Consider the following 26,113-nt stretch of genomic DNA (forward strand, 5'->3'; position numbering starts at 1 on the left):
TTGTGGGTGTCACTTTGTAGATGCCACTGGGTTCAACTCCTTGTGGGTATGGCTTTGTAGATGCCACTGGGGTCAACTCCTTGTGGGTATCGCTTTGTAGATGCCACTGGGTTCAACTCCTTGTGGGTATTACTTTGTAGATGCCACTGGGTTCAACTCCTTATGGGTATCACTTTGTAGATGCCACTGGGTTCAACTCCTTGTGGGTGTCACTTTGTAGATGCCACTGGGTTCAACTCCTTGTGGGTATGGCTTTGTAGATGCCACTGGGGTCAACTCCTTGTGGGTGTCACTTTGTAGATGCCACTGGGTTCAACTCCTTGTGGGTATGGCTTTGTAGATGCCACTGGGGTCAACTCCTTGTGGGTATCGCTTTGTAGATGCCACTGGGTTCAACTCCTTGTGGGTATTACTTTGTAGATGCCACTGGGTTCAACTCCTTATGGGTATCACTTTGTAGATGCCAATGGGTTCAACTCGTTGTGTGTATCGCTTTGTAGATGCCACTGGGTTCAACTCCTTATGGGTATCACTTTGTTGGTTCCACTGGGTTCAACTCCTTGTGTGTATCACTTCGTAGGTTCCACTGGGTTTAACTCCCTGTGGGTGTCACTTTGTATATGCCACTGGGTTCAATTCCTTGTGGGTATCGCTTTGTAGATGCCACTGGGTTCAATTCCTTGTGGGTATCACTTTGTAGATGCCAATGGGTTCAACTCCTTGTGTGTATCTCTTTGTAGATTCCACTGGGTTCAACTCCTTATGGGTATCACTTTGTTGATTCCACTGGGTTCAACTCCTTGTGTGTATAACTTTGTAGATGCCACTGGGTTCAACTCCTTGTGGGTATTACTTTGTAGATGCCACTGGGTTCAACTCCTTATGGGTATCACTTTGTTGATTCCACTGGGTTCAACTCCTTGTGGGTATGGCTTTGTAGACTTCACTGGGGTCAACTCCTTGTGTGTATCACTTCGTAGATTCCACTGGGTTCAACTCCTTGTGGGTATCACTTTGTAGATTCCACTGGGTTTAACTCCCTGTGGGTATCACTTTGTATATGCCACTGGGTTCAACTCCTTGTGGGTATCGCTTTGTAGATGCCACTGGGTTCAATTCCTTGTGGGTATCGCTTTGTAGATGCCATTGGGTTCAATTCCTTGTGGGTATCACTTATGCCACTGGGTTCAACTCCTTGTGGGTATCACTTTGTAGATGCCACTGGGTTCAATTCCTTGTGGGTGTCACTTTGTAGATGCCAATGGGTTCAACTCCTTGTGTGTATCTCTTTGTAGATGCCACTGGGTTCAACTCCTTATGGGTATCACTTTGTTGATTCCACTGGGTTCAACTCCTTGTGTGTATCACTTTGTAGATTCCATTGGGTTCAACTCCTTGTGGGTATCACTTTGTAGATGCCAATGGGTTCAACTCCTTGTGGGTATCGCTTTGTAGATGCCACTGGGTTCAACTCCTGGTGGGTATCTCTTTGTAGGTGCACTAGGTTCAACTCCTTATGGGTATCACTTTGTAGATGCCACTAGGTTCAACTCCTTGTGGGTATCACCTTGTAGATGCCACTGGGGTCAACTCCTTGTGGGTGTCACTTTGTAGATTGCCACTGGGTTCAACTCCCTATGGGTATCACTTTGTAGATGCCACTGGGTTCAACTCCTTGTGGGTGTAACTTTGTAGATGCCACTGGGTTCAACTCCTATGGGTATCACTTTGTAGATGCCACTGGGTTCAACTCCTTATGGGTATCGCTTTGTAGATGCCACTGGGTTCAACTCCTTATGGGTATCACTTTGTAGATGCCACTGGGTTCAACTCCTTGTGGGTATCACTTTGTAGATTCCACTGGGTTCAACTTCTTGTGGGTATCGCTTTGTAGATGCCACTGGGTTCAACTCCTTGTGGGTATCACTTTGTAGATGCCACTAGGTTCAACTCCTTGTTGGTATCACTTTGTAGATGCCACTGGGTTCAACTCCTTGTGGGTATCACTTTGTAGATGCCACTGGGTTCAACTCCTTGTGGGTATCACTTTGTAGATTCCACTGGGTTCAACTTCTTGTTGGTATCACTTTGTAGATTCCACTGGGTTCAACTCCTTGTGGGTATCGCTTTGTAGATGCCACTGGGTTCAACTCCTTATGGGTATTACTTTGTTGATTCCACTGGGTTCAACTCCTTATGGGTATCACTTTGTAGATGCCACTGGGTTCAACTCCTTATGGGTATCACTTTGTAGATGCCACTGGGTTCAACTCCTTGTGGGTATCACTTTGTAGATTCCACTGGGTTCAACTTCTTGTTGGTATCGCTTTGTAGATGCCACTGGGTTCAACTCCTTGTGGGTATCACTTTGCAGATGCCACTGGGTTCAACTCCTTGTTGGTATCACTTCGTAGACTTCACTGGGGTCAACTCCTTGTGGGTATTACAAAGGTACTTGGTTGATTCCACTGAGTTCAACTCCTTGTGGGTATCACTTTGTAGATTCCACTGGGTTCAACTCCTTGTGGGTATCACTTTGTAGATTTCACTGGGTTCAACTCCTTGTGGGTATCGCTTTGTAGATGCCACTGGGTTCAACTCCTTGTGGGTATCACTTTGTAGATGCCACTGGGTTCAACTCCTTGTGGGTATCACTTCGTAGACTTCACTGGGTTCAAGTCCTTGTGGGTATTACTTGGTTGATTCCACTGAGTTCAACTCCTTGTGGGTATCACTTCGTAGACTTCACTGGGGTCAACTCCTTGTTGGTATCACTTTGTAGATACCACTCAGTTCAACTCCTTGTGGGTGTCACTTGGTAGATGCCACTGGGTTCAACTCCTTGTGGGTATGGCTTTGTAGATGCCACTGGGGTCAACTCCTTGTGGGTGTCACTTTGTAGATGCCACTGGGTTCAACTCCTTGTGGGTATGGCTTTGTAGATGCCACTGGGGTCAACTCCTTGTGGGTATCGCTTTGTAGATGCCACTGGGTTCAACTCCTTGTGGGTATTACTTTGTAGATGCCACTGGGTTCAACTCCTTATGGGTATCACTTTGTAGATGCCACTGGGTTCAATTCCTTGTGGGTGTCACTTTGTAGATGCCACTGGGTTCAACTCCTTGTGGGTATGGCTTTGTAGATGCCACTGGGGTCAACTCCTTGTGGGTGTCACTTTGTAGATGCCACTGGGTTCAACTCCTTGTGGGTATGGCTTTGTAGATGCCACTGGGGTCAACTCCCTGTGGGTATCGCTTTGTAGATGCCACTGGGTTCAACTCCTTGTGGGTATTACTTTGTAGATGCCACTGGGTTCAACTCCTTATGGGTATCACTTTGTAGATGCCAATGGGTTCAACTCCTTGTGTGTATCGCTTTGTAGATGCCACTGGGTTCAACTCCTTATGGGTATCACTTTGTTGATTCCACTGGGTTCAACTCCTTGTGTGTATCACTTCGTAGATTCCACTGGGTTTAACTCCCTGTGGGTGTCACTTTGTATATGCCACTGGGTTCAACTCCTTGTGGGTATCACTTTGTAGATGCCAATGGGTTCAACTCCTTGTGGGTATCGCTTTGTAGATGCCACTGGGTTCAATTCCTTGTGGGTATCGCTTTGTAGATGCCACTGGGTTCAATTCCTTGTGGGTATCACTTTGTAGATGCCAATGGGTTCAACTCCTTGTGTGTATCTCTTTGTAGATTCCACTGGGTTCAACTCCTTATGGGTATCACTTTGTTGATTCCACTGGGTTCAACTCCTTGTGTGTATAACTTTGTAGATGCCACTGGGTTCAACTCCTTGTGGGTATTACTTTGTAGATGCCACTGGGTTCAACTCCTTATGGGTATCACTTTGTAGATGCCAATGGGTTCAACTCCTTGTGGGTATTACTTTGTAGATGCCACTGGGTTCAACTCCTTATGGGTATCACTTTGTTGATTCCACTGGGTTCAACTCCTTGTGGGTATGGCTTTGTAGACTTCACTGGGGTCAACTCCTTGTGTGTATCACTTCGTAGATTCCACTGGGTTCAACTCCTTGTGGGTATCACTTTGTAGATTCCACTGGGTTTAACTCCCTGTGGGTATCACTTTGTATATGCCACTGGGTTCAACTCCTTGTGGGTATCGCTTTGTAGATGCCACTGGGTTCAATTCCTTGTGGGTATCGCTTTGTAGATGCCACTGGGTTCAATTCCTTGTGGGTATCACTTATGCCATTGGGTTCAACTCCTTGTGGGTATCGCTTTGTAGATGCCACTGGGTTCAATTCCTTGTGGGTGTCACTTTGTAGATGCCAATGGGTTCAACTCCTTGTGTGTATCTCTTTGTAGATGCCACTGGGTTCAACTCCTTATGGGTATCACTTTGTTGATTCCACTGGGTTCAACTCCTTGTGTGTATCGCTTTGTAGATTCCATTGGGTTCAACTCCTTGTGGGTATCACTTTGTAGATGCCAATGGGTTCAACTCCTTGTGGGTATCGCTTTGTAGATGCCACTGGGTTCAACTATTTGTGGGTATCTCTTTGTAGGTGCACTAGGTTCAACTCCTTATGGGTATCACTTTGTAGATGCCACTAGGTTCAACTCCTTGTGGGTATCACTTTGTAGATGCCACTGGGTTTAACTCCTTGTGGGTGTCACTTTGTAGATGCCACTGGGTTCAACTCCTTGTGGGTATCTCTTTGTAGATGCCACTGGGTTCAACTCCTTATGGGTATCACTTTGTAGATGCCACTAGGTTCAACTCCTTGTGGGTATCACTTTGTAGATGCCACTGGGTTTAACTCCTTGTGGGTGTCACTTTGTAGATGCCACTGGGTTTAACTCCTTGTGGGTGTCACTTTGTAGATTCCACTGGGTTTAACTCCTTGTGAGTATCACTTTGTAGATGCCACTGGGTTCAACTCCTTGTGGGTATCACTTTGTTGATTCCACTGGGTTTAACTCCTTGTGGGTATCACTTTGTAGATGCCACTAGGTTCAACTCCTTGTGGGTGTCACTTTGTAGATGCCACTGGGTTTAACTCCTTGTGGGTGTCACTTTGTAGATTCCACTGGGTTTAACTCCTTGTGGGTATCACTTTGTAGATGCCACTGGGTTTAACTCCTTGTGGGTATCACTTTGTAGATGCCACTGGGTTTAACTCCTTGTGGGTGTCACTTTGTAGGTGCACTAGGTTCACTTCCTTATGGGTATCACTTTGTTGATTCCACTGGGTTTAACTCCTTGTGGGTATCGCTTTGTAGATGCCACTGGGTTTAACTCCTTGTGGGTATCACTTTGTAGATGCCACTGGGTTTAACTCCTTGTGGGTATCACTTTGTTGATTCCACTGGGTTTAACTCCTTGTGGGTATCACTTTGTAGATGCCACTGGGTTTAACTCCTTGTGGGTGTCACTTTGTAGATGCCACTGGATTTAACTCCCTGTGGGTGTCACTTTGTAGATGCCACTGGGTTCAACTCCTTGTGGGTATCACTTTGTAGATGCCAATGGGTTCAACTCCTTGTGGGTATCGCTTTGTAGATGCCACTGGGTTCAATTCCTTGTGGGTATCTCTTTGTAGATGCCACTGGGTTCAATTCCTTGTGGGTATCACTTATGCCACTGGGTTCAACTCCTTTTGGGTGTCACTTTGTAGATGCCACTGGGGTCAACTCCTTGTGGGTGTCACTTTGTAGATGCCACTGGGTTCAACTCCTTGTGGGTATGGCTTTGTAGATGCCACTGGGGTCAACTCCTTATGGGTATCACTTTGTAGATGCCACTGGGTTCAACTCCTTGTGGGTATTACTTTGTAGATGCCACTGGGTTCAACTCCTTATGGGTATCACTTTGTAGATGCCAATGGGTTCAACTCCTTGTGGGTATTACTTTGTAGATGCCACTGGGTTCAACTCCTTATGGGTATCACTTTGTTGATGCCACTGGGTTCAACTCCTTATGGGTATCACTTTGTTGATTCCACTGGGTTCAACTCCTTGTGTGTATCACTTCGTAGATTCCACTGGGTTCAACTCCTTGTGGGTATCACTTTGTAGATTCCACTGGGTTTAACTCCCTGTGGGTATCACTTTGTATATGCCACTGGGTTCAATTCCTTGTGGGTATCGCTTTGTAGATGCCACTGGGTTCAATTCCTTGTGGGTATCGCTTTGTAGATGCCACTGGGTTCAATTCCTTGTGGGTATCACTTATGCCACTGGGTTCAACTCCTTTTGGGTGTCACTTTGTAGATGCCAATGGGTTCAACTCCTTGTGTGTATCTCTTTGTAGATGCCACTGGGTTCAACTCCTTATGGGTATCACTTTGTTGATTCCACTGGGTTCAACTCCTTGTGTGTATAACTTTGTAGATGCCACTGGGTTCAACTCCTTTTGGGTATCACTTTGTAGATTCCACTGGGTTCAACTCCTTGTGGGTATCGCTTTGTAGATGCCACTGGGTTCAACTCCTTATGGGTATCACTTTGTTGATTCCACTGGGTTCAACTCCTTGTGGGTATCACTTTGTAGATGCCAATGGGTTCAACTCCTTGTGGGTATCGCTTTGTAGATGCCACTGGGTTCAACTCCTTGTGGGTATCTCTTTGTAGGTGCACTAGGTTCAACTCCTTATGGGTATCACTTTGTAGATGCCACTAGGTTCAACTCCTTGTGGGTATCACTTTGTAGATGCCACTGGGTTTAACTCCTTGTGGGTGTCACTTTGTAGATGCCACTGGGTTCAACTCCTTGTGGGTATCTCTTTGTAGATGCCACTAGGTTCAACTCCTTATGGGTATCACTTTGTAGATGCCACTAGGTTCAACTCCTTGTGGGTATCACTTTGTAGATGCCACTGGGTTTAACTCCTTGTGGGTGTCACTTTGTAGATTCCACTGGGTTTAACTCCTTGTGGGTATCACTTTGTAGATGCCACTGGGTTCAACTCCTTGTGGGTATCACTTTGTAGATGCCACTGGGTTCAACTCCTTATGGGTATCACTTTGTAGATGCCACTGGGTTCAACTCCTTGTGGGTGTCACTTTGTAGATTCCACTGGGTTTAACTCCTTGTGGGTATGGCTTTGTAGATGCCACTGGGTTCAACTCCTTGTGGGTATCACTTTGTTGATTCCACTGGGTTTAACTCCTTGTGAGTATCGCTTTGTAGATGCCACTGGGTTCAACTCCTTGTAGGTATCACTTTGTAGATGCCACTGGGCTCAACTCCTTGTAGATATCACTTTGTAGATTTCACTGGGTAATTGAGACGATCATGCCACAAAAAAAGGACTATTTCAAAACATAAAAAGTCCCAGACCAGACCGCAAGTTTCCAAGTTGATCACGAACCTTCATCAAACAACGCTTTCCACTGGATTCACAATTGTGAGATCGTGATCTTGCGAGATCGTGATCTTGCAAAAAGGTGACCCGCTTTGTCGTAATGAGGAATATCGAGTATAATTCATTTTTGAGTTTATCATCTTCATCCCAACAAGCAAATATCAACATTTTAAATTAAATAAACATCAAGATCATACAACCTTCACGTTTTAAATAATGTGGAATTTTCGATGACTTTGATGCTTAGTTTTACGACCCGTTTTGGAAAACATAAACACCATAAAAATTAATTTAAAAAAATGCGACATCTAGCACAGTCTTTAAAAAAATTTTACGAAATGAAACATCAATTCTTCGACAGACATTCCATTGTTATAAAATTTGTATCTTACGCGTGCATGGTTCCCGCGCTCTGTGAACGGCGTCGTATGGTGCACGTCACATGGTAACCAGCTAGCTATGGCAACAACAGTGGGTCAGTGATCAGCCTCTAACACTGCATGGATAAACAGAGGCCTCGGTCAGTTAGTCATACTAAATCTCGTGATGCGGGTTCATTAATGAGAGAGGTCACTGATGAAACAGGGTTTGCCTTTGACCCCTGTACCATTTATTGCAGTCACTATATGTATTGATGGTGGCGCTATAAATAGACAGACTTGGCTTTCCAATAGTATCTCTTGGTGGCGCTATTGATGAATGGGCTTAGTCGAACCCATTTATTTATTCTCAAGGGAACTATTAATTTTTTGGGTGGGATAATTAGGACAAGAACATGGCTCAGAAATCGTCTGTTTTACATCTTTATTAATCTTTTAGCGAAAAGGTAAGATCGTTGCTAGTTTAACCAAAATTTAGGCAACCTAATTCATAAATAACAAATTTGATTTTTAAGTTTTTGTTTGTTATGATCATTCATGTACATGTATGGTGTAGATAACACGAAACGGGACATAACTACATATTCCGCATTATGATGGAGTGGGTCACAAATATTTAATCTCAGTTGTGAAATCCGATCCCGTTCCCTCGTGAGTATGATCGCGCATTGATCCCGCTTTGCCAACGGAAGTGGATTAAAGTTCACCAATGAAAGGTCATTCAGGTGTGCAGCTCGCATGTACATGTATGTACATCGTACCCAACGATGGAAACCTTTCTGAAGCCTGTTCAATGATAACCAAAACATATCGGAAATTCAATATACCAAAGACATAAATATCGGGTTTCGCCTTAATCCTCCTTGTTATAGTGAGCACCCCCCCCCCCCCCCCCCGCTTGTTTTTGATTTTACAACGAAGAAAAAGACGTTATTACCATTGCAGCTTCCACAAAACTATAATTGGCACGCTGCAGAGAATGCCGACTCCTGCCCGCAATGAGGCGTGTCTTCTTTGCCACTTGATAGTTATAGTTTTGTTGTAGAACTACAAGTGGGCTTACAGAGCTTTTATATATCACACATGTTCGAAGTTCGCAGCATTCTTTTTTTTTAATTCACAAAAAATCGGAGTGAGAAATGTGTTTTGTATTGATCACTGCACCACCTAGTCCTAAAATAGTACCCATGTTGTGCACAATGCCACCGTCCCACAGTGCGTGTGTTTGGTGTGCATGGGGAAGGAGGATGATCAGGTCACGTGGTCGCTGTGTAGCAAATGTTTTTCGCATGGCTTTCATTATAGCAAAATCATATGGATCCGAAAGTGGCCTCTTCTTTTGTCTGTATTCTCTTTCTGTCACAAGGAATATAATGGACTACAAGTATGACGAACATTAGATAACTTTAGTATATTCTTTGCTATTTTGCCTATTCTTTTGTGCCAACTTTATCTCCAAACAGGCCATAGCTTTATATGAGCTTTGTACTCGACACGTTGGTAAAATTGTGGGGTCCTGATCGGCATTTGCGTTCCCAATAGACTTTGTTTGCCTTTTAAATCCACAATAAGGGTGATCAGATCCCGCTTTAATCCAATCCAGGGGAGGACCATAATTGCAGGGTAAGATCCTGATCGCCCTCGCGTTCCCGCTTATGCTTATTTCCCTTTGATTGCCCTTTTCCCAATATTGCGGGGTCATTTCAGTTGAAACGATTCTTCTCTACGGTAGTGAAGCATAAACCCTAATAGCATCACAGACCATGTCCATCAATGTAATACAGCTGGATGCTTAGGATGGAAATGGATGTGAGCTGGAAGGCCCATATAATGAATGCCAAGCTCTATGGCACCTTGCCAAGGGTCTTGGGGAAGATCAAGTCAGACCTCCAAGTCAGGACGACAGAGTGAGACAACTCTAAAACTTAAATGAAGGTAAAAGTTATCCCTGTGTTGATTGGAGCATTTGGCTTCATTCTGAAGGTGCTAGAGCAACATCTCGCTCAGATTGGTACAACTCTATGTAACACTTTGTTGTGAGCCAGATACATGTACATGTGATATTTATCCTTGAAAGTAAAGCACAGTTGAGGAAACTTAAAGCATAAGATTTTGTTTTCATTTACAGCAAAGAATGTCGTTTTCCTATCCACCTAGGAATTACAGGGTACACAGCGACCACTGGTGAGGTAAGATTTATACTAATTTCTTTCATGATAACCTCCACTATGTATTTATACAGTGTTAGTTGTGATTTGGGGTGTCAGTTTTAATCAGTGACTCTAACTCCTGACTGAAGCCTTGCAGGTTTGGTTTACCCTATTTGTTTTTCTTCCCACATCTAATCATTTGGTGGCCTAAAGATCACGGAGTTAGGCACTGTTTAGGGTCTATTTGTTTCATTATCAGAAAACCATTATTCAAGCCTTAAACACAAGCTTTGGTATATAATAAAAATAACCTGAGCAATTCAACATTGACACCTTCAACGCTCTGTGCCTAAGAACTGCCAAGACTGTCTTGATAACTTTGTAGTTTTCAACTTAAACTGATTTTTCATTTGTGTTTTTTTAAAAACAATTAGACTTTGAACATTGCTGATGTATACAAGGATTCAAGATTTGATCCCAAGGTAAGATTAAAAAATGTCTTAATTAGCCGTGCAGAGCTGGAAACTAAAACCCCAAAGAGAGGTCATTTTCAAATTAGTTAAACGGCTTGAAAAGTCGCAATATTTTCAAGATTTAATGTGATCAAGATCATTCATCACAGTATTAAATTACAGTGCACAAAACCACATTGAGCTGTGTATCAACTGACCTATAATGATCGGTCTTGCCGGTCATCTTTGCACACAAAGCACATTGTGTATTTAGCAGTTCAACACAGAAAGTCCAGGGTCCACGCTAATCAACATTCCACAGGTTATGATTGGCTCTTGATAATAACCACATTCATAAAAAAAGTTTGACTAAACTTCAACTCTATAGTATAAATGTGTTGTTGAGTGATAAAAAAAAGCTGGACAGGATGTGTACCACATGTATACAGTGTACATGGTCTACATTTTGTGTAGATGTAGCCTGGGATTAAGGCTACATGTTGACATTTGTTGCTAATGAAGGGCAATATGGGCCAAAGTTAATTGAATATGTATCTTCCCAGTGATCGGCGTTGCATTGCAAAAGGGAGCTCTGTTAAACCAATCTTCAAATCATGAATCCATTGAGGGCCAAAATTAGTGGAAAAGTGCACTTCCGTGTTTTTATTTATTTTATTCATTTTTTTAATTAACATTTTTGACACTTCAAAAATTGTGTCGTTAATACATGTGGGCTAGTGTACAAACTTGCGAGCAACCCTTTTCTGGCCGGTAAGTTAACAAAAAGTTAAGGGCATCCTCTATAAAATCAACATTACCAAACATTGACACTCTAGTGAGAAGGTCATGTGTTTGAATCTACATGACTCAGAAAGTCCCGACTATGAAGTTGATCAAATGTTATCTTAAAGGCAGTGGACACAATTGGTAATTGTCAAAGACTAGCCTTCACAGTTGGTTTATCGCAACATATGAAAATTTTAACTCAATCGGTCATCGAACTTGCGGGATAACAATCAAAGAAAAAAACACTCTTGTCACAAAAAGTTTTGTGCGTTTAGATGGTTGGTTTCGAGACCTCAAGTTCTAAATCAGTTTTATATATTTTGTACCAAAAGTCCATTAGCCTATTACAAACAATTTGTACAAAGATTGGAAATTAACAATTTCCTCCAATGTTTTATTATCCTGTTGCTCAACAAATAGTTCTTAAATGAAATAAACAAAAACCTACATGTTGTAAACACAAAGTCTTGTGAGAAAGTGGTTTTGTGTACTTACATATGGCTTAAATTTGTAAAAACTGTCTTAAGCCCCGCCAACCCCCATTAACTCACAACCGCTTCAAGAGCATATTAAAACATCAATGTGTGTGAAATTTAAAGGTTATAATGAACTTATGCCATTACAATAAATGCTTAAAGCCAGTGGACACTATTGGTAATTGTCAAAGACTAGCCTTCACAGTTGGTGTATCTCAATATACATGTATGCATAAAACAAACCTGTGAAAAATTGAGCTCAATCGGTCAACGAACTTGCGAGATATTAATGAAAGAAAAAACACCCTTGTCACACAAAGTTCTGTGCGTTTAGATGGTTGATTTCGAGACCTCAATGCAGGCGTCAATTTGAAGCGTGGACCGACCCTCCTCACGTCATCACCTTTCTTCACCTGAGCCAATTATGTATAGGGTCAGGATTTCACCACCACTTCACTCTATCAGCAAATGTGTTAGTCCAAGCTTCACCCTTTGAATTATTTCCATAGGTGAAGCTTCACTTTTTCAGTTTTCGCCAGGTCTGACTATTCACCACTGTTTCACCATATTGGCCATTTGTATAGTTCAATAATAATATCATCGGCTTACCGTTCGGTTGTTGTTGTCAGTCAGCCATGTCAAAACCACCACGCAACACACATTATTAAGGCCGAGTTATAGTCAGTCGCGCGATGGTCGGGCATCGGAAATCTTGACGCGCGATCATAAAAAGACACGGTTTTTAGGCCTCAGTCTTAGGATTGCGCGCAAGATTTCTGTCGCGCGACCATCGCGCGACCGACTATAAACCGGCCTTTATACACATACACATTCGCGATCGCTAGCCTGAACATCTGACGTCTTTCCTTGCTGATAAGCTATAGACAGGGAACCAGTCTAGTTCGCCTCGTTGCTAACTTTCACTAACGTTGGCGGCGCACAGCTCGTTCCACTCGAAATGAGATCGGTAGCAAACTTGTGCAAACTTGGCAACGTTTGTGCAAGTGGAACGCACCACAGGATGCAATTTGCAAGGTGGTGCGGCGCGCGTTGTTAGAATGTGTGTATTTGTGTGGGCAAACTTCAGTTCAAAAATTGCGCTCACGCAAATTCCAAGTTAGCTTGTGCAAATTTCAAAACAGGCCATCTTCAAAGATTCTAAACTTGAGGTCTTGAAATCAAATTCGTGGAAAATTACTTCTTTCTCAAAAACTATGGCACTTCAGAGGGAGCCATTTCTCACAATGTTTTATACCATCAACCTCTCCCCATTTCTCGTCAACAAGAAAGGTTTTATGCTAATAATTATTTTGAGTAATTACCAATAGTGTCCACTGCCTTTAAAGGTATAATTTCCAATGATAAATTGAGTAGGCCAATAGATTGGCAAGTTTTGCACGTATTGAACACTTTTTGGAAACAATTAGTTTCCCACATACTTTGCTTTACTAACTTTTGGCAGAAACCAATGGCAAAAATAAGAAAGTGTTTGAATACTTGCACTATTAATATTTGTGATGTTTTAATGTTCTTCTTCTTTTAATGATCTTCTTTTCTTTAATCCAAATTTTTTTAATTTGTTTCACTGCCAGATTGATGAAGAAACAGGGTATAAAACTAGACAGATGCTGAGTATGCCCATAAAGAATGCATATGGGTCTATTCTTGGTGTCATTCTTCTGGTGAATAAACAAGACGGCACTCCATTTAACATGAATGATGAAGACATGTTTGAGGTATGGAGAACCAAGGTTTATTGTAAACGCATCTAGTGTGTCAACTATACTGGAGTGGAGCATACTATAAATATGTGTAATGCATTTAAGAACTCACTCCACAGTAGTGCGATTAATAACGATCCTATGTTTAAGCTAAAACAGTATTCCCAGCCAATTTTCTATATCTCCCGCCCACCCAGGTAGAAGTTAAACATCAGGAAAGTTCTTTTCAGAGTTGAGAAGAATCCCAAACAATCCGATAAATCTACTCCGTTGTAAAAGAATAAAGAAAGACAGTTCTGTAAAGAATCAACTCTACCTGGCAAGTAGATACACACATGGTGTTACCGGAGACAGGTCTTTTTCTTCAGCTGCCCCACGCATCTGGAACTCTCTACCACTTAATCTTAGATCTTGTCTTTGTACCACAACATTCAAATCTCTTCTCAAAACTTATCTTATTTTACAGGTTTTTAAGGACTAATTTTATTGTGTCTGTTTTTCTTTGTTTTGTTTTGTTTGTTGTTGGTTTTTAACGCGCCTTGAACACCCAGCAGGGGGATACGTGCGCATTACCAGTCTTATTATTATTAATATTATTATCCTTTTTTGAGGCCGCATCCTTTTTAACTGTTCCTTCGTACTGTCGCAACAGGTATTGTTTTCGTCAAGATTTTTATAAACTGTTCAAACCTACAAATATAACAGGTCTTGTTTTCATCAAGTTTTATTGTTTTTAATAATAATTTTCAACTAGTAGTAGGGATCCGTCCGTCAATACTGACGATGGACTGCGCCTGGGGGATTGTCCTTTAATGTTGAAGTTTTTGGAATTTAAAAAAATAAATAAATTGGAAAACAAAATTGTTTTTTTGTTCAGGCTAAAGCATTTGTTGAACAAAAACCAAACTCATGTTACTGAGTTAGTGGTGAATTCAAACTGAATAATTAGTGGCATATAAGCACACAATTTGCTTAACAAAAAACCAGTCCTTATTCATCTTGCCCACACTTCATGCCACACTAGTCTAGAATGCTGTGCGCTCTGATTCAGTGCTTTCCGTTGCTTTCTACTACGTAAATTTTTACATGTCAGATTTTTTAACTTGCAGAGCATATTTCCGGAGAACCTTTCTTTCTCTGTAGATTATATCATCTACATATGTTTCCCAGTTTCTGTTGATTTTGAACTTTCGCCGTTATTGCTTCAATCGGCTCTACTCGTTCGAGGGACATTTGAAGCGTGTTGAATTGTAATCAACAATGGATGCAAGATTTCTTGAGCATTTATAGTGTGACTACCTAAGTTGTAGGCTTTAAACCAGGATTCTTGTCAACCTTTTCTTCATAAATTACAGATGTTCTTTGGTAGCTTCCTATATAAGCACCATGACCAGTACTGACCTCCTCAAAGATTTTAAAAAGGGGCTTACTGTGAAAACCCCCACAGGTTTTTGTTGAGGTTTCTTTCGTGGGACTATAGCCACAGCAACCAGGAGTTCAGTCTGACAGTAACACGCAGATCAATCTAGTCAGCTAGTGGGCACCAAAGATAAAGATTAAGCAAAGACGGTTTGAGCTTTACTCTATATTCTAGTTCATACAATGCACATCCAGTTATCTTTCATGTGTAAATCAACCTAGATGACTTGCTTGAATTTTCACTGATCCTTAAGTACTGTGTGGGAGCATGTGAAAAACCAATATTCTTCCATCATTGCTCTTCCATGCAATTCTCCTTGTTTTTAAGGGGCTCTAGCAAATCAGTTGTACTAGTATAACATTGAGGCTTCTTTGACAAAAAGTGTTGCCGAGGTCAACATACATGTACATGTAACACTTTAACCATTTGAAGTAACTTTTTTTTCTTCTTTCACTTTGCCTATGCACTGTATTAATTTTGCTGGTTTTTGTAACAATACTCTAGAATATCGTTATAATAGATGTTAAATTTGCAACTGGGATAAAGAATATTATTCCCCCCCATTTACTGATGTTTGTAAGGCTGTATGCTCAGTACTTTCCCAGTACTTTCCTAGTGCCTTGTCTAGTAAAACAATTATGACACTGTCCCTTTATCTTAAATTAAGCTTTACAAGTGGGAGTGCAGATTAAACTAACTGTTCCTTTGTCTTTTACAGGCTTTCTCCATCTTCTGTGGTATGGGAATTAACAACACATACATGTATGAAAAAGTCTGTCGGTCAGTGGCGAAACAGAGGGTAGCATTAGAGGTAAGAAATTATACAACTTTGATTAACTCTGAATTTGATCTTCACTTGAATTTACAGAACCTGGATTTTTATTCACCCGACTGCACTGAGACATTCTTATTCAATTACAGAAAATAGCTCACCTCCGATTCATACAAATGCATTTACAATGCACAAACGCAAGCAACTCCGCTGAACAAAAACAAAGCACCCCTCCTCGCACTGCAGGTCCCGTGTGTACACACAAATAACGCCCTTCTTTTTACAGCGCCCATAGTGTCAAGTCGTTTTTTTTCCCAAGCTCTCTGAAAACAACGTAGCGTTACACACTATAGGCAAGCAGTCCAGTTTCTGGACAACTCCTTTACGATGTCAGAATTGACCAAAGGAAAGAAGAAACCTAACAGAAAAATAAACATGTTAAATGTAGATCCTGTGGTGGTCTTCCCTCGACCTTAGAGTAGCACGTCCATGCAACATGTCAGAGATGCCGCGTTTGTTTGCAGAAAAAAACGTGCGGGTCTTGGTCCGGCTGGTCTACCGCGGATTTGAGATATTTTACGGCCTGGTAGGATAGTCTGGCATGCAAGTCACCTACATGTACTCAACGGGGAGTTTCCAGGTTTTGTCGAAGATTCTCCAAGATACAACTTGTTCTTCTAACCAAACGCTGTTTTCTCCAGCTCCCCTGCTGGATGTCAACTTGTCAAGGGCGAACTGTGATGCTTTGGAAGATTTATCATTCTCCAGTCATGTTTTTTGACCGTATGTTCCCCGCCTCTGCCGGACAGTCTCATCTACACCGGGTTCCGGCGAAAGAGTTCCGGGCATTTCCTTCACACCGCACCGCCAACTTCCAGCCCTCAAAATGGTCTTTCTTCCGTGGCGATCCTCACAGATTTCAGTCAACACCTTACAATACCTTTTCATGGCCCATTGGTAGTTTTGCCGGCTACTTCCCGCAGGAACAGCCACCGGATTACAAGGTTTTTCATGGCCCATTGGTAGTTTTGCCGGCTACTTCCCGCAGGAACAGCCACCGGATTACAAGGTTTTTCTCGCTTGGACGTCTGCCCACCATCGCGTAGCGCACTTTTTTCTCGGCGTCATTTCGCTGCTCCCGTTCTAGAGGGTCCCGTTCTCGGTCTCGCTCACCAATTATACCTCACTGTGGATCACCTGTAGACGATCTTTGTTCACCAAGACGTCATTCTCCTGATCACTACTCCCGTTCTTAACACATCAACAAAAGTAAGTCCCCCCCCCCCCCCCCAACAGTTCGTCATAACATCGTAAGGTAAAACATTTTGCCAATACAACTAATTAAGAAATAATTCTATGACATGTTTCCTAACCATTGTTAGGCTATGTGTGGGGCTGGCCACACCAATTGCTCGATTAGCTACTCTCCCTCTGTGTGGCCGGGCATTAATGTCATCCATGTACACAAATGCTCCACCATGGGCTGCAGCAAGTGGTGCAACATGTGGACGCAGCACTTCGTCAACATATCGTTGCGCTGTCAGGTTGCCAGCAATCTGCACCAGTGGTATTTTCCTGGTAAGGCTTATACCGACCCACACCATGACACTCGGAACACCATAGGCTGTATGTAACTGGTTGAACACAGCACTCTGAATGAAGCTCTCCAACTCGACGCCATACCCAATGTGACGTAGGCAACTTGTTTCATTGGTAACTAACACAACGAACCTTTGTGACTTTTGAGAAAGGCAGTTTTTGTCTTCCATTTGAGCTCATGAATTCATGGACATCTTTCATTTTTCAAACTGACTGGGTTCATTTTTAAAATGATTTTGGGATGAACAATGAACAATTGACTAGAGTGGGATTTGAACCAATGACCTCCGGTTAAACGTGCCGGTGCTCTACCAACTGAGCTATCTAGCCCTATGTTGGTGGTCTCCCTATTTAGTCAATATCTTTGTTCGGGGGGTGCCTGCCAGAAGCCATTCAACCGCAAACTGCCGTGTAGCCAGGGATCACACCCAGGTAACGATACAACCTGGGAAGCGGCAGACAGGGGATCACCTTAAGGGGATGTGACTTTTTATATCAGATATCAAATAATAAACCACACGGGTAAATGACTGGGTACATTTTTAAAATGATTTTGGGATGAACAAAGAAAAATTGACTAGAGCAGGATTTGAACCAACGACCTCCGGTTAAACGTGCCGGCTCTCTACCAACTGAGCTATCTAGCCCTATTTTGGTGGTCTCCCTATTTAGTCAATATCTTTGTTCAGGGGTTGCCTATAAATATATGAAGAAGGTCCGGTTTGGATCGAAAGCTAAGGCCATCTACCCTATTCATTATATATATATATATATATATATATATATATATTGACAAAATTGGGAGACCACCAACATAGGGCTGGATAGCTCGGTTGGTAGAGCGCCGGCACGCTAAACCGGAGGTCGTTGGTTCAAATCCCGCTCTAGTCAATTTTCTTTGTTCAATCCAAAATCATTTAAAAAAAAATGTTCCCAGTCAGTTTCCCTTGTGGTTTATTATTTGATATCTGATATAAAAAAGTCGCATCCCCTTAAGGTGATCCCCTGTCTGCCGCTTCCCAGGTTGTATCGTTACCCGGGTGTGATCCCTGGCTACACGGCAGTTTGCGGTTTAATGGCTTCTGACAGGCACCCCCGAACAAAGATATTGACAAAATTGGGAGACCACCAACATAGGGCTGGATAGCTCGGTTGGTAGAGCGCCGGCACGCTAAACCGGAGGTCGTTGGTTCAAATCCCGCTCTAGTCAATTTTCTTTGTTCAATCCAAAATCATTTAAAAAAAAATGTTCCCAGTCAGTTTCCCTTGTGGTTTATTATTTGATATATTATATATATATATGTATATATATAATGAATAGGGTAGATGGCCTTAGCGTTCGATCCAATCCGGACCTTCTTCAGAGGCATAAAACAAGTACAAACAAATACATATCCATTTATAGAAAAAGAGAGGGGGAAAGGGATTAAGGAAAGGATCCAGAAAGAAGCGGGAAAATAACAGCCAATCAAAGTTTCTATTTCAGAAACAATATTGGTGGCTATGAACCAATAGGAGTGAAGTGGCGAGGACAAAGGATGTTTAGAATGAAAGGAAGGGTTACTGGACCATAAAAGTGGTAAATGCAGGGAGACATGAAAGGGTAGGATTAGAGAGCAAGTTGCATCATGATGCAACTAACAATGGTCAATTAATAAGAATAGCAAGATCAAAGGTATGGTGATTTTAAAAATAGGTATGAGGGACCTGTGGAAAAAAGGGGGGGGGGGTTACTTACATCAGATAGTTACAGTGATGAATTTATAAAACACAACTTTAAACTAGATTAATTTATACTTTATGTACAGAATATATACAACATATAAGTTCTTAGGCCGAAGTGAAGTGGAGGGTAATGAAAAGTTATTTAACACCAGTGTTTATGTTTAGTCCAAAGGCTTTGACTGTCTTGAGTTGGTGAATCCAGTGTGATTCTCTATTCTTGAGGTGTGTGTCATCACCATTGCAAGCTTCAATCACCAGAAGTTCAACATCAATGACACTATGATTGGGGCTGTTGAAGTGGATAGAGACTGGGTACGGTTTCTTAGTCTTTATGGAAGAGACATGATTCGCAAAGCGAAGACTAAGTTTGGTCTTAGTCTCTCCCACATATTGTAGCCCACATCTCTTACATGATATGACATAGACTACATTAGACGTGCTGCATTCAGAGTCGGTCTTGATGTTGTATGAAGAGCCAGTAGTATGACTCCTCACCTTAAGTGAGGGCTTAATGTGCAGACACGTTTTGCATTTGGAACGGGTACATTTGTGACAGCCCAGTATATCTGTCATGTCTGTCGGGGGTTGTGTTTGGACTGTACCTGGGGGAAGTTTGGCCCTGACTAGTATGTCACCAAGGTTCTTAGGGCGGCGGAATGCAACCATGGGAACCTCAGTGATTGCTGAGTGTAACCTGCTGGAGGAGTGAAGTATAGGCATGTTATTATTGAGAATTGAGGGAAGTTTGGGTAGTTTGGGGTGGAAGGTGGTGCCCAAAGCAACTCTATTGGTAGGAGCTTTTTTAGCTCCTGTGTTAGTCAACAGAGTATGACGAGGTATATTATATATATATTTTATATAAATATTTTCCACAGGTCCCTCATACCTATTTTTAAAATCATCATACCTTTGATCTTGCTATTCTTATTAATTGACCATTGTTAGTTGCATCATGATGCAACTTGCTCTCTAATCCTACCCTTTCATGTCTCCCTGCATTGTTGTCGAACAATACATTTACCACTTTTATGGTCAAGTAACCCTTCCTTTCACTCTAAACATCCTTTGTCCTCGCCACTTCACTCCTATTGGTTCATAGCCACCAATATTGTTTCTGAAATAGAAACTTTGATTGGCTGTTATTTTCCTGCTTCTTTCCGGATCCTTTCCTTAATCCCTTTCCCCCTCTCTTTTTCTATAAATGGATATGTATTTGTTTGTACTTGTTTTATGCCTCTGAAGAAGGTCCGGATTGGATCGAAAGCTAAGGCCATCTACCCTATTCATACAATACATTTACCACTTTTATGGTCCAGTAACCCATCCTTTCATTCTAAACATCCTTTGTCCTCGCCACTTCACTCCTATTGGTTCATAGCCACCAATATTGTCTCTGAAATAGAAACTTTGATTGGCTGTTATTTTCCCGCTTCTTTCTGGATCCTTTCCTTAATCCCTTTCCCCCTCTCTTTTTCTATAAATGGATATGTATTTGTTTGTACTAGTTTTATGCCTCTGAAGAAGGTCCGGATTGGATCGAAAGCTAAGGCCATCTACCCTATTCATTATATATATATATATATACTTAAGTAACCCCCCCCCTTTTTTTTCCACAGGTCCCTCATACCTATTTTTAAAATCATCATACCTTTGATCTTGCTATTCTTATTAATTGACCATTGTTAGTTGCATCATGATGCAACTTGCTCTCTAATCCTACCCTTTCATGTCTCCCTCCATTGTTGTCGAACAATACATTTACCACTTTTATGGTCCAGTAACCCTTCCTTTCATTCTAAACATCCTTTGTCCTCGCCACTTCACTCCTATTGGTTCATAGCCCCCAATATTGTTTCTGAAATAGGAACTTTGATTGGCTGTTATTTTCCCGCTTCTTTCTGGATCCTTTCCTTAATCCCTTTCCCCCTCTCTTTTTCTATAAATGGATATGTATTTGTTTGTACTTGTCTTATGCCTCTGAAGAAGGTCCGGATTGGATCGAAAGCTAAGGCCATCTACCCTATTCATTATATATATATATACTTCTATAGAAAAAGAGAGGGGGAAAGGGATTAAGGAAAGGATCCAGAAAGAAGCGGGAAAATAACAGCCAATCAAAGTTCCTATTTCAGAAACAATATTGGGGGCTATGAACCAATAGGAGTGAAGTGGCGAGGACAAAGGATGTTTAGAATGAAAGGAAGGGTTACTGGACCATAAAAGTGGTAAATGTATTGTTCGACAACAATGGAGGGAGACATGAAAGGGTAGGATTAGAGAGCAAGTTGCATCATGATGCAACTAACAATGGTCAATTAATAAGAATAGCAAGATCAAAGGTATGATGATTTTAAAAATAGGTATGAGGGACCTGTGGAAAAAAGGGGGGGGGGTTACTTACATCAGATAGTTACAGTGATGAATTTATAAAAAACAACTTTAAACTAGGTTAATTTATACTTTATGTACAGAATATATACAACATATGAGTTCTTAGGCAGAAGTGAAGTGGAGGGTAATGAGAAGTTATTTAACACCAGTGTTTATGTTAAGTCCAAAGGGTTTTACTGTCTTGAGTTGGTGAATCCAGTGTGATTCTCTATTCTTGCGGTGTGTGTCATCACCATTGCAAGCTTCAATCACCAGAAGTTCAACATCAATGACACTATGATTGGGGCTGTTGAAGTGGATAGAGACTGGGTACGGTTTCTTAGTCTTTATGGAAGAGACATGATTCGCAAAGCGAAGACTAAGTTTGGTCTTAGTCTCTCCCACATATTGTAGCCCACATCTTTTACATGATATGACATAGACTACATTAGACGTGCTGCATTCAGAGTCGGTCTTGATGTTGTATGAAGAGCCAGTGGTATGACTCTTCACCTTAAGTGAGGGCTTAATGTGCAGACACGTTTTGCATTTGGAACGGGTACATTTGTGACAGCCCAGTATATCTGTCGGGGGTTGTGTTTGGACTGTACCTGGGGGAAGTTTGGCCCTGACTAGTATGTCACCAAGGTTCTTAGGGCGGCGGAATGCAACCATGGGAACCTCAGTGATTGCTGAGTGTAACCTGCTGGAGGAGTGAAGTATAGGCATGTTATTATTGAGAATTGAGGGAAGTTTGGGTAGTTTGGGGTGGAAGGTGGTGACCAAAGCAACTCTATTGGTAGGAGGTTTTTTAGCTCCTGTGTTAGTCAACAGAGTATGACGAGGTACGTTGAGAGCCCTGTTGATAGCAAGTTGGACCCTACGTTCGCTGTGTCCCCTAGATACAAGGTGTTTCCTTAGCTCTGATGAGCGCCTCTTGTACAGGGTATCTGTGGAACAGATACGCCTGATACGTAAGGCCTGACTGTAAGCAATTGCCTTCTTACAGTGACTAGGGTGACAGCTATTGGAGAGAAGGTACTGGTGGGTGTCGGTGGGTTTACTGTAAACATCTGTGACAAGGCCATTAGGAGACTTGGTTATTGTCACATCTAGAAAGTTCACACTGGTGAGAGATTGTTCGGTAGTGAACTTTATGGTGGGGTGAAATGAGTTGATATGGGCAATAAACTCATCCAAGCTGTCTTGGTCACCACACCAGATGGAGAAAATATCATCAATAAATCTCCACCAAACTAGTGGTCGGTTGGGGGCGGAGGACAGGAGTCTGTCCTCCAACTGAGACATGAATAGGTTAGCATATGAGGGTGCCATTTTGGTACCCATGGCAGTACCCTGTACCTGTAGAAAATGCCTGTCAGAAAATGTGAAATTATTCTTCATTAGAATGTGGCTCATGAGTTCCTTAATATGACTCACTGAGGGGCGGGACTGATTACTAGCATTGAGGGCAGAGACACATGCACTCATGCCTTCATGATGGGGTATGTTAGTATACAGTGATGAAACATCAAAAGTAACCAAAATAGCAGAGTCAGGTATTTGGTGCTTGACCTCATCTAGTTTGTGGAGAAAGTCTTTGGTATCCTTGATGAAGGAAGGAATACGGCAGACTAAGGGTTTGAGGAAGCTATCAACAAACTCAGAAATGCGCTCTGTGGGGCTACCATTCCCAGATACAATAGGTCTCCCCGGGTTATTGGGCTTGTGTATCTTAGGTAGAAGGTAGAACCTTGCTGTACGGGGGTCATGTGGGAGGAGATAGTTAAATGTATCTTTCTCAATATCATTGGCATTATAAATCTTAACCAGGGTGTCACTGATATCTTGGGAGAAAGATTCAGTGGGATCAGAAGCACATTCAATGTAATGATCAGTGTTACTGAGCTGTCTAAGGCCCTCAGCAATGTAGTCATGTGTGTTCATGACTACAACTGCGGTCTATATATATATATATGTATATAGCTTAAGCCCCTCTTCCTGAATACTAGATCGGGCTTCATCTCCTTGCTTGTGGCTCCCAAGATTTTCAACCAGTGGTGACAGATCATCAACCTTCGGCCCCTTCGTGCCTTATTCGAACCAGGTATTGTCTGGTGGAAATGCTAGGAGCTGTCCTTAAGAGTCATACATATCACTGGAGATACTTCTAGTCCATTAGTGACACAAGACATACCAGTCCCGATGCCTCCAAGGGTCTTTACCAGAATTTTTTTATAGGTACCTGGTTGACTGGCTGATTCTTTATTCGGACACTTGTCAAAGTTCATCAACGAACATCAAGGCTGCACTGAGACATTCTGAATCTCATCCCTGATACTAAAATAAACCCTGTTTACCCCGACTGCCCTGGGACATTCTTAATCTCATCCCTTATACATGTATCTAAATAAACCCTGTTAACCCCGACTGTGCTGGGACATTCTTAATCTCATCCCTGATACTAAAATAAACCCTGTTAACCCCAACTGCACTGGGACATTCTTAATCTCATCCCTTATACATGTATCTAAATAAACCCTGTTAACCCTGACTGTGCTGGGACATTCTTAATCTCATCCCTGATACTAAAATAAACCCTGTTAACCCCGACTGCACTGGGACATTCTTAATCTCATCCCTTATACATGTATCTAAATAAACCCTGTTAACCCCGACTGTGCTGGGACATTCTTCTCTTATCCCTGATACTAAAATAAACCCTTTTAACCCCGACTGCACTGGGACATTCTTAATCTCATCCCTGATACTAAAATAAACCCGGTTAACCCCGACTGTGCTGGGACATTCTTAATCTCATCCCTGATACTAAAATAAACCCTGTTAACCCCGACTGTGCTGGGACATTCTTAATCTCATCCCTTATACATGTATCTAAATAAACCCTGTTAACCCCGACTGTGCTGGGACATTCTTAATCTCATCCCTGATACTAAAATAAACCCTGTTAACCCCGACTGTGCTGGGACATTCTTAATCTCATCCCTGATACTAAAATAAACTCTTTTAACCCTAGTGAGCACAGTGACCATATGCATACCACAACAGCGCTCCAGGTCCTGGGCGTGTGCATTGAACCACAAAATGGGTTGTTTGTTGTGAGTTAAAACTGGATGTCATTGTGTCCACACGTAGTGTCAAAAGATACACCCGCACTGGTTTAGAGTGAGACCGCCGATATGATCTAACTTTTTTGTGTTCATGCACTAAAGTTGAACCTGAACCGGTCTAAGAGGTCGTTCACACACCGTACTAAAGTTGGTCCAACTCAACTTAGACCGGTTCGGGTTCAACTTTTGTGCGTCTGAACGCAAAAAAGTTAGACCGGATCGGGTTTAAACCCCAAAACTTAAACCGTCCAGCGAGGCGGTCTAAGTCTAAACCAGTTCGGGTTTATCTTTTAACACTGCATGTGGACAGAATGACATCCGGTTTTAACTCACAACGGACGACCCATTGCACACGCCCGGGACCCGGAGTGCTTGTATACGGTTTCTGTTGCCTCTGATGCCGAAAAGCACCAAGTATTTATGTTCTTGCTGCTTACCGAGTTGGCGAAACTCTCTCGATCGGTGTATGCAGTTTAACAACGGCCCAGGCCTATGATTGATTAAATTCTCAACCAAAATTATATTTTCTTAGCAGGTTTTGTTGTGTGTCCGCGGCCAATTCACTGACAGCGCGCGCACCGACTCACCTGACTTATAGTCCACTCACCGCCCCGGAGAAACGTCTTGGTCCGTGTGCATGTTTGAGTTATGTGACCTCACATACATATTCAACGTGTGGGTCAACAAAAAACTACGCACGCGCACAACTGGAAACAGACAAGCGGGCCAGCCTGGTAACTTGCATGCACCCGACGTGTCGAGTAAAAGCCTCGCTGCATCATGCTACGGCGGGAACCCGCGCATGCAAAGGCGATCACTGATCTTTATGTTATTATTAATTAGAGATCAGCGATTGCGATCGATTGTTAGAGGGAAGAAATTGTCAGTCAATGAAAAAATACTATAACAATATTGCTGACCGCATCGGCAAGACTCGAGCAGTCGAGTGTTTTATTTGCAGATGAGAGAACTTTTGCAACTTGTATGGGTATATTTGCACATTATTTCGAAAATAAAGAAAGATATCCTGCATGGCTATCGGCACTTAACTATAAAGCACAGTTGATCACAATCGTTTGCCAAAATTGTCTTCCATTACATGTCACGTCTAATTGTGGCCAAGTGCGTGGGCAAAGGATGTCTGACATGTACATGTACTTTCTTGTACACATGCACACAGTACACAACCGAATGCCAACATGGTGTTGTGGCTGGGCTTCTTATCTTCGCGAAGACGTGTCAAATTACACATAGGCTTAGATATTTAATGGTGGTCGACCACCGGTTGATTTTGACCAAGCTGTGTGAGTATGATACGGAAGTTTCGTATGTACATTGTGTTATTTTTTTCTGCATAAAAAGTACTTTCAGGCACTGTGACCCTATAATTATTTTTACCTACAAAGTTACCCTTTGGACTAAGACTAAAAATGCCAGAAGATCCCATGTTCGTGTACATCGATCTATTTTTGTTAGCTCTGTTGCTAAAAAACATCATCGTTCATAACATTTTAAGATTCCATTCCCCTCAATTAATCGCACTTACAAAAATTCTCAAAATCTTCCCCAAAAACGTGTTTTAGTGCAAACTAAAATTCGCACATCATTCTACAGCAATCATGTTTACAAAAATTAAAAGACGAACGTAAATGTACAAGCCCTACCCACCAACTAACATACGAGGAAGCCTGGCTGTTTCTGGTTGCGTTGCACCGAAGACGTACAGATACCAGACTGTGGGAAATTATGCTGATACTGCTACGTCAGAGTAATGCAGGCCTAGCGCAGCACG

The 26,113-nt window shown here is 42.1% G+C and overlaps 1 protein-coding gene across 2 annotated transcripts in view; it reads left to right on the forward strand.

Annotated features, from left to right (window-relative positions):
* The window catches only part of LOC117303718 (dual 3',5'-cyclic-AMP and -GMP phosphodiesterase 11-like), a 156,926-nt gene that overhangs the window by 85,837 nt on the left and 44,976 nt on the right, over positions 1-26,113 (forward strand). For both annotated transcript variants that reach the window (XM_033788015.1, XM_033788016.1), the window contains 4 exons: positions 9,848-9,908; positions 10,304-10,351; positions 13,176-13,319; positions 15,443-15,535. In XM_033788015.1, coding sequence (XP_033643906.1) covers positions 9,848-9,908; positions 10,304-10,351; positions 13,176-13,319; positions 15,443-15,535 — 346 coding nt within the window. The remainder of the gene's footprint in view (positions 1-9,847; positions 9,909-10,303; positions 10,352-13,175; positions 13,320-15,442; positions 15,536-26,113) is intronic.

The sequence above is a fragment of the Asterias rubens genome, chromosome 20, assembly GCF_902459465.1.
Source record: "Asterias rubens chromosome 20, eAstRub1.3, whole genome shotgun sequence".
Classification (NCBI taxonomy): Eukaryota; Metazoa; Echinodermata; class Asteroidea; order Forcipulatida; family Asteriidae; genus Asterias; species Asterias rubens.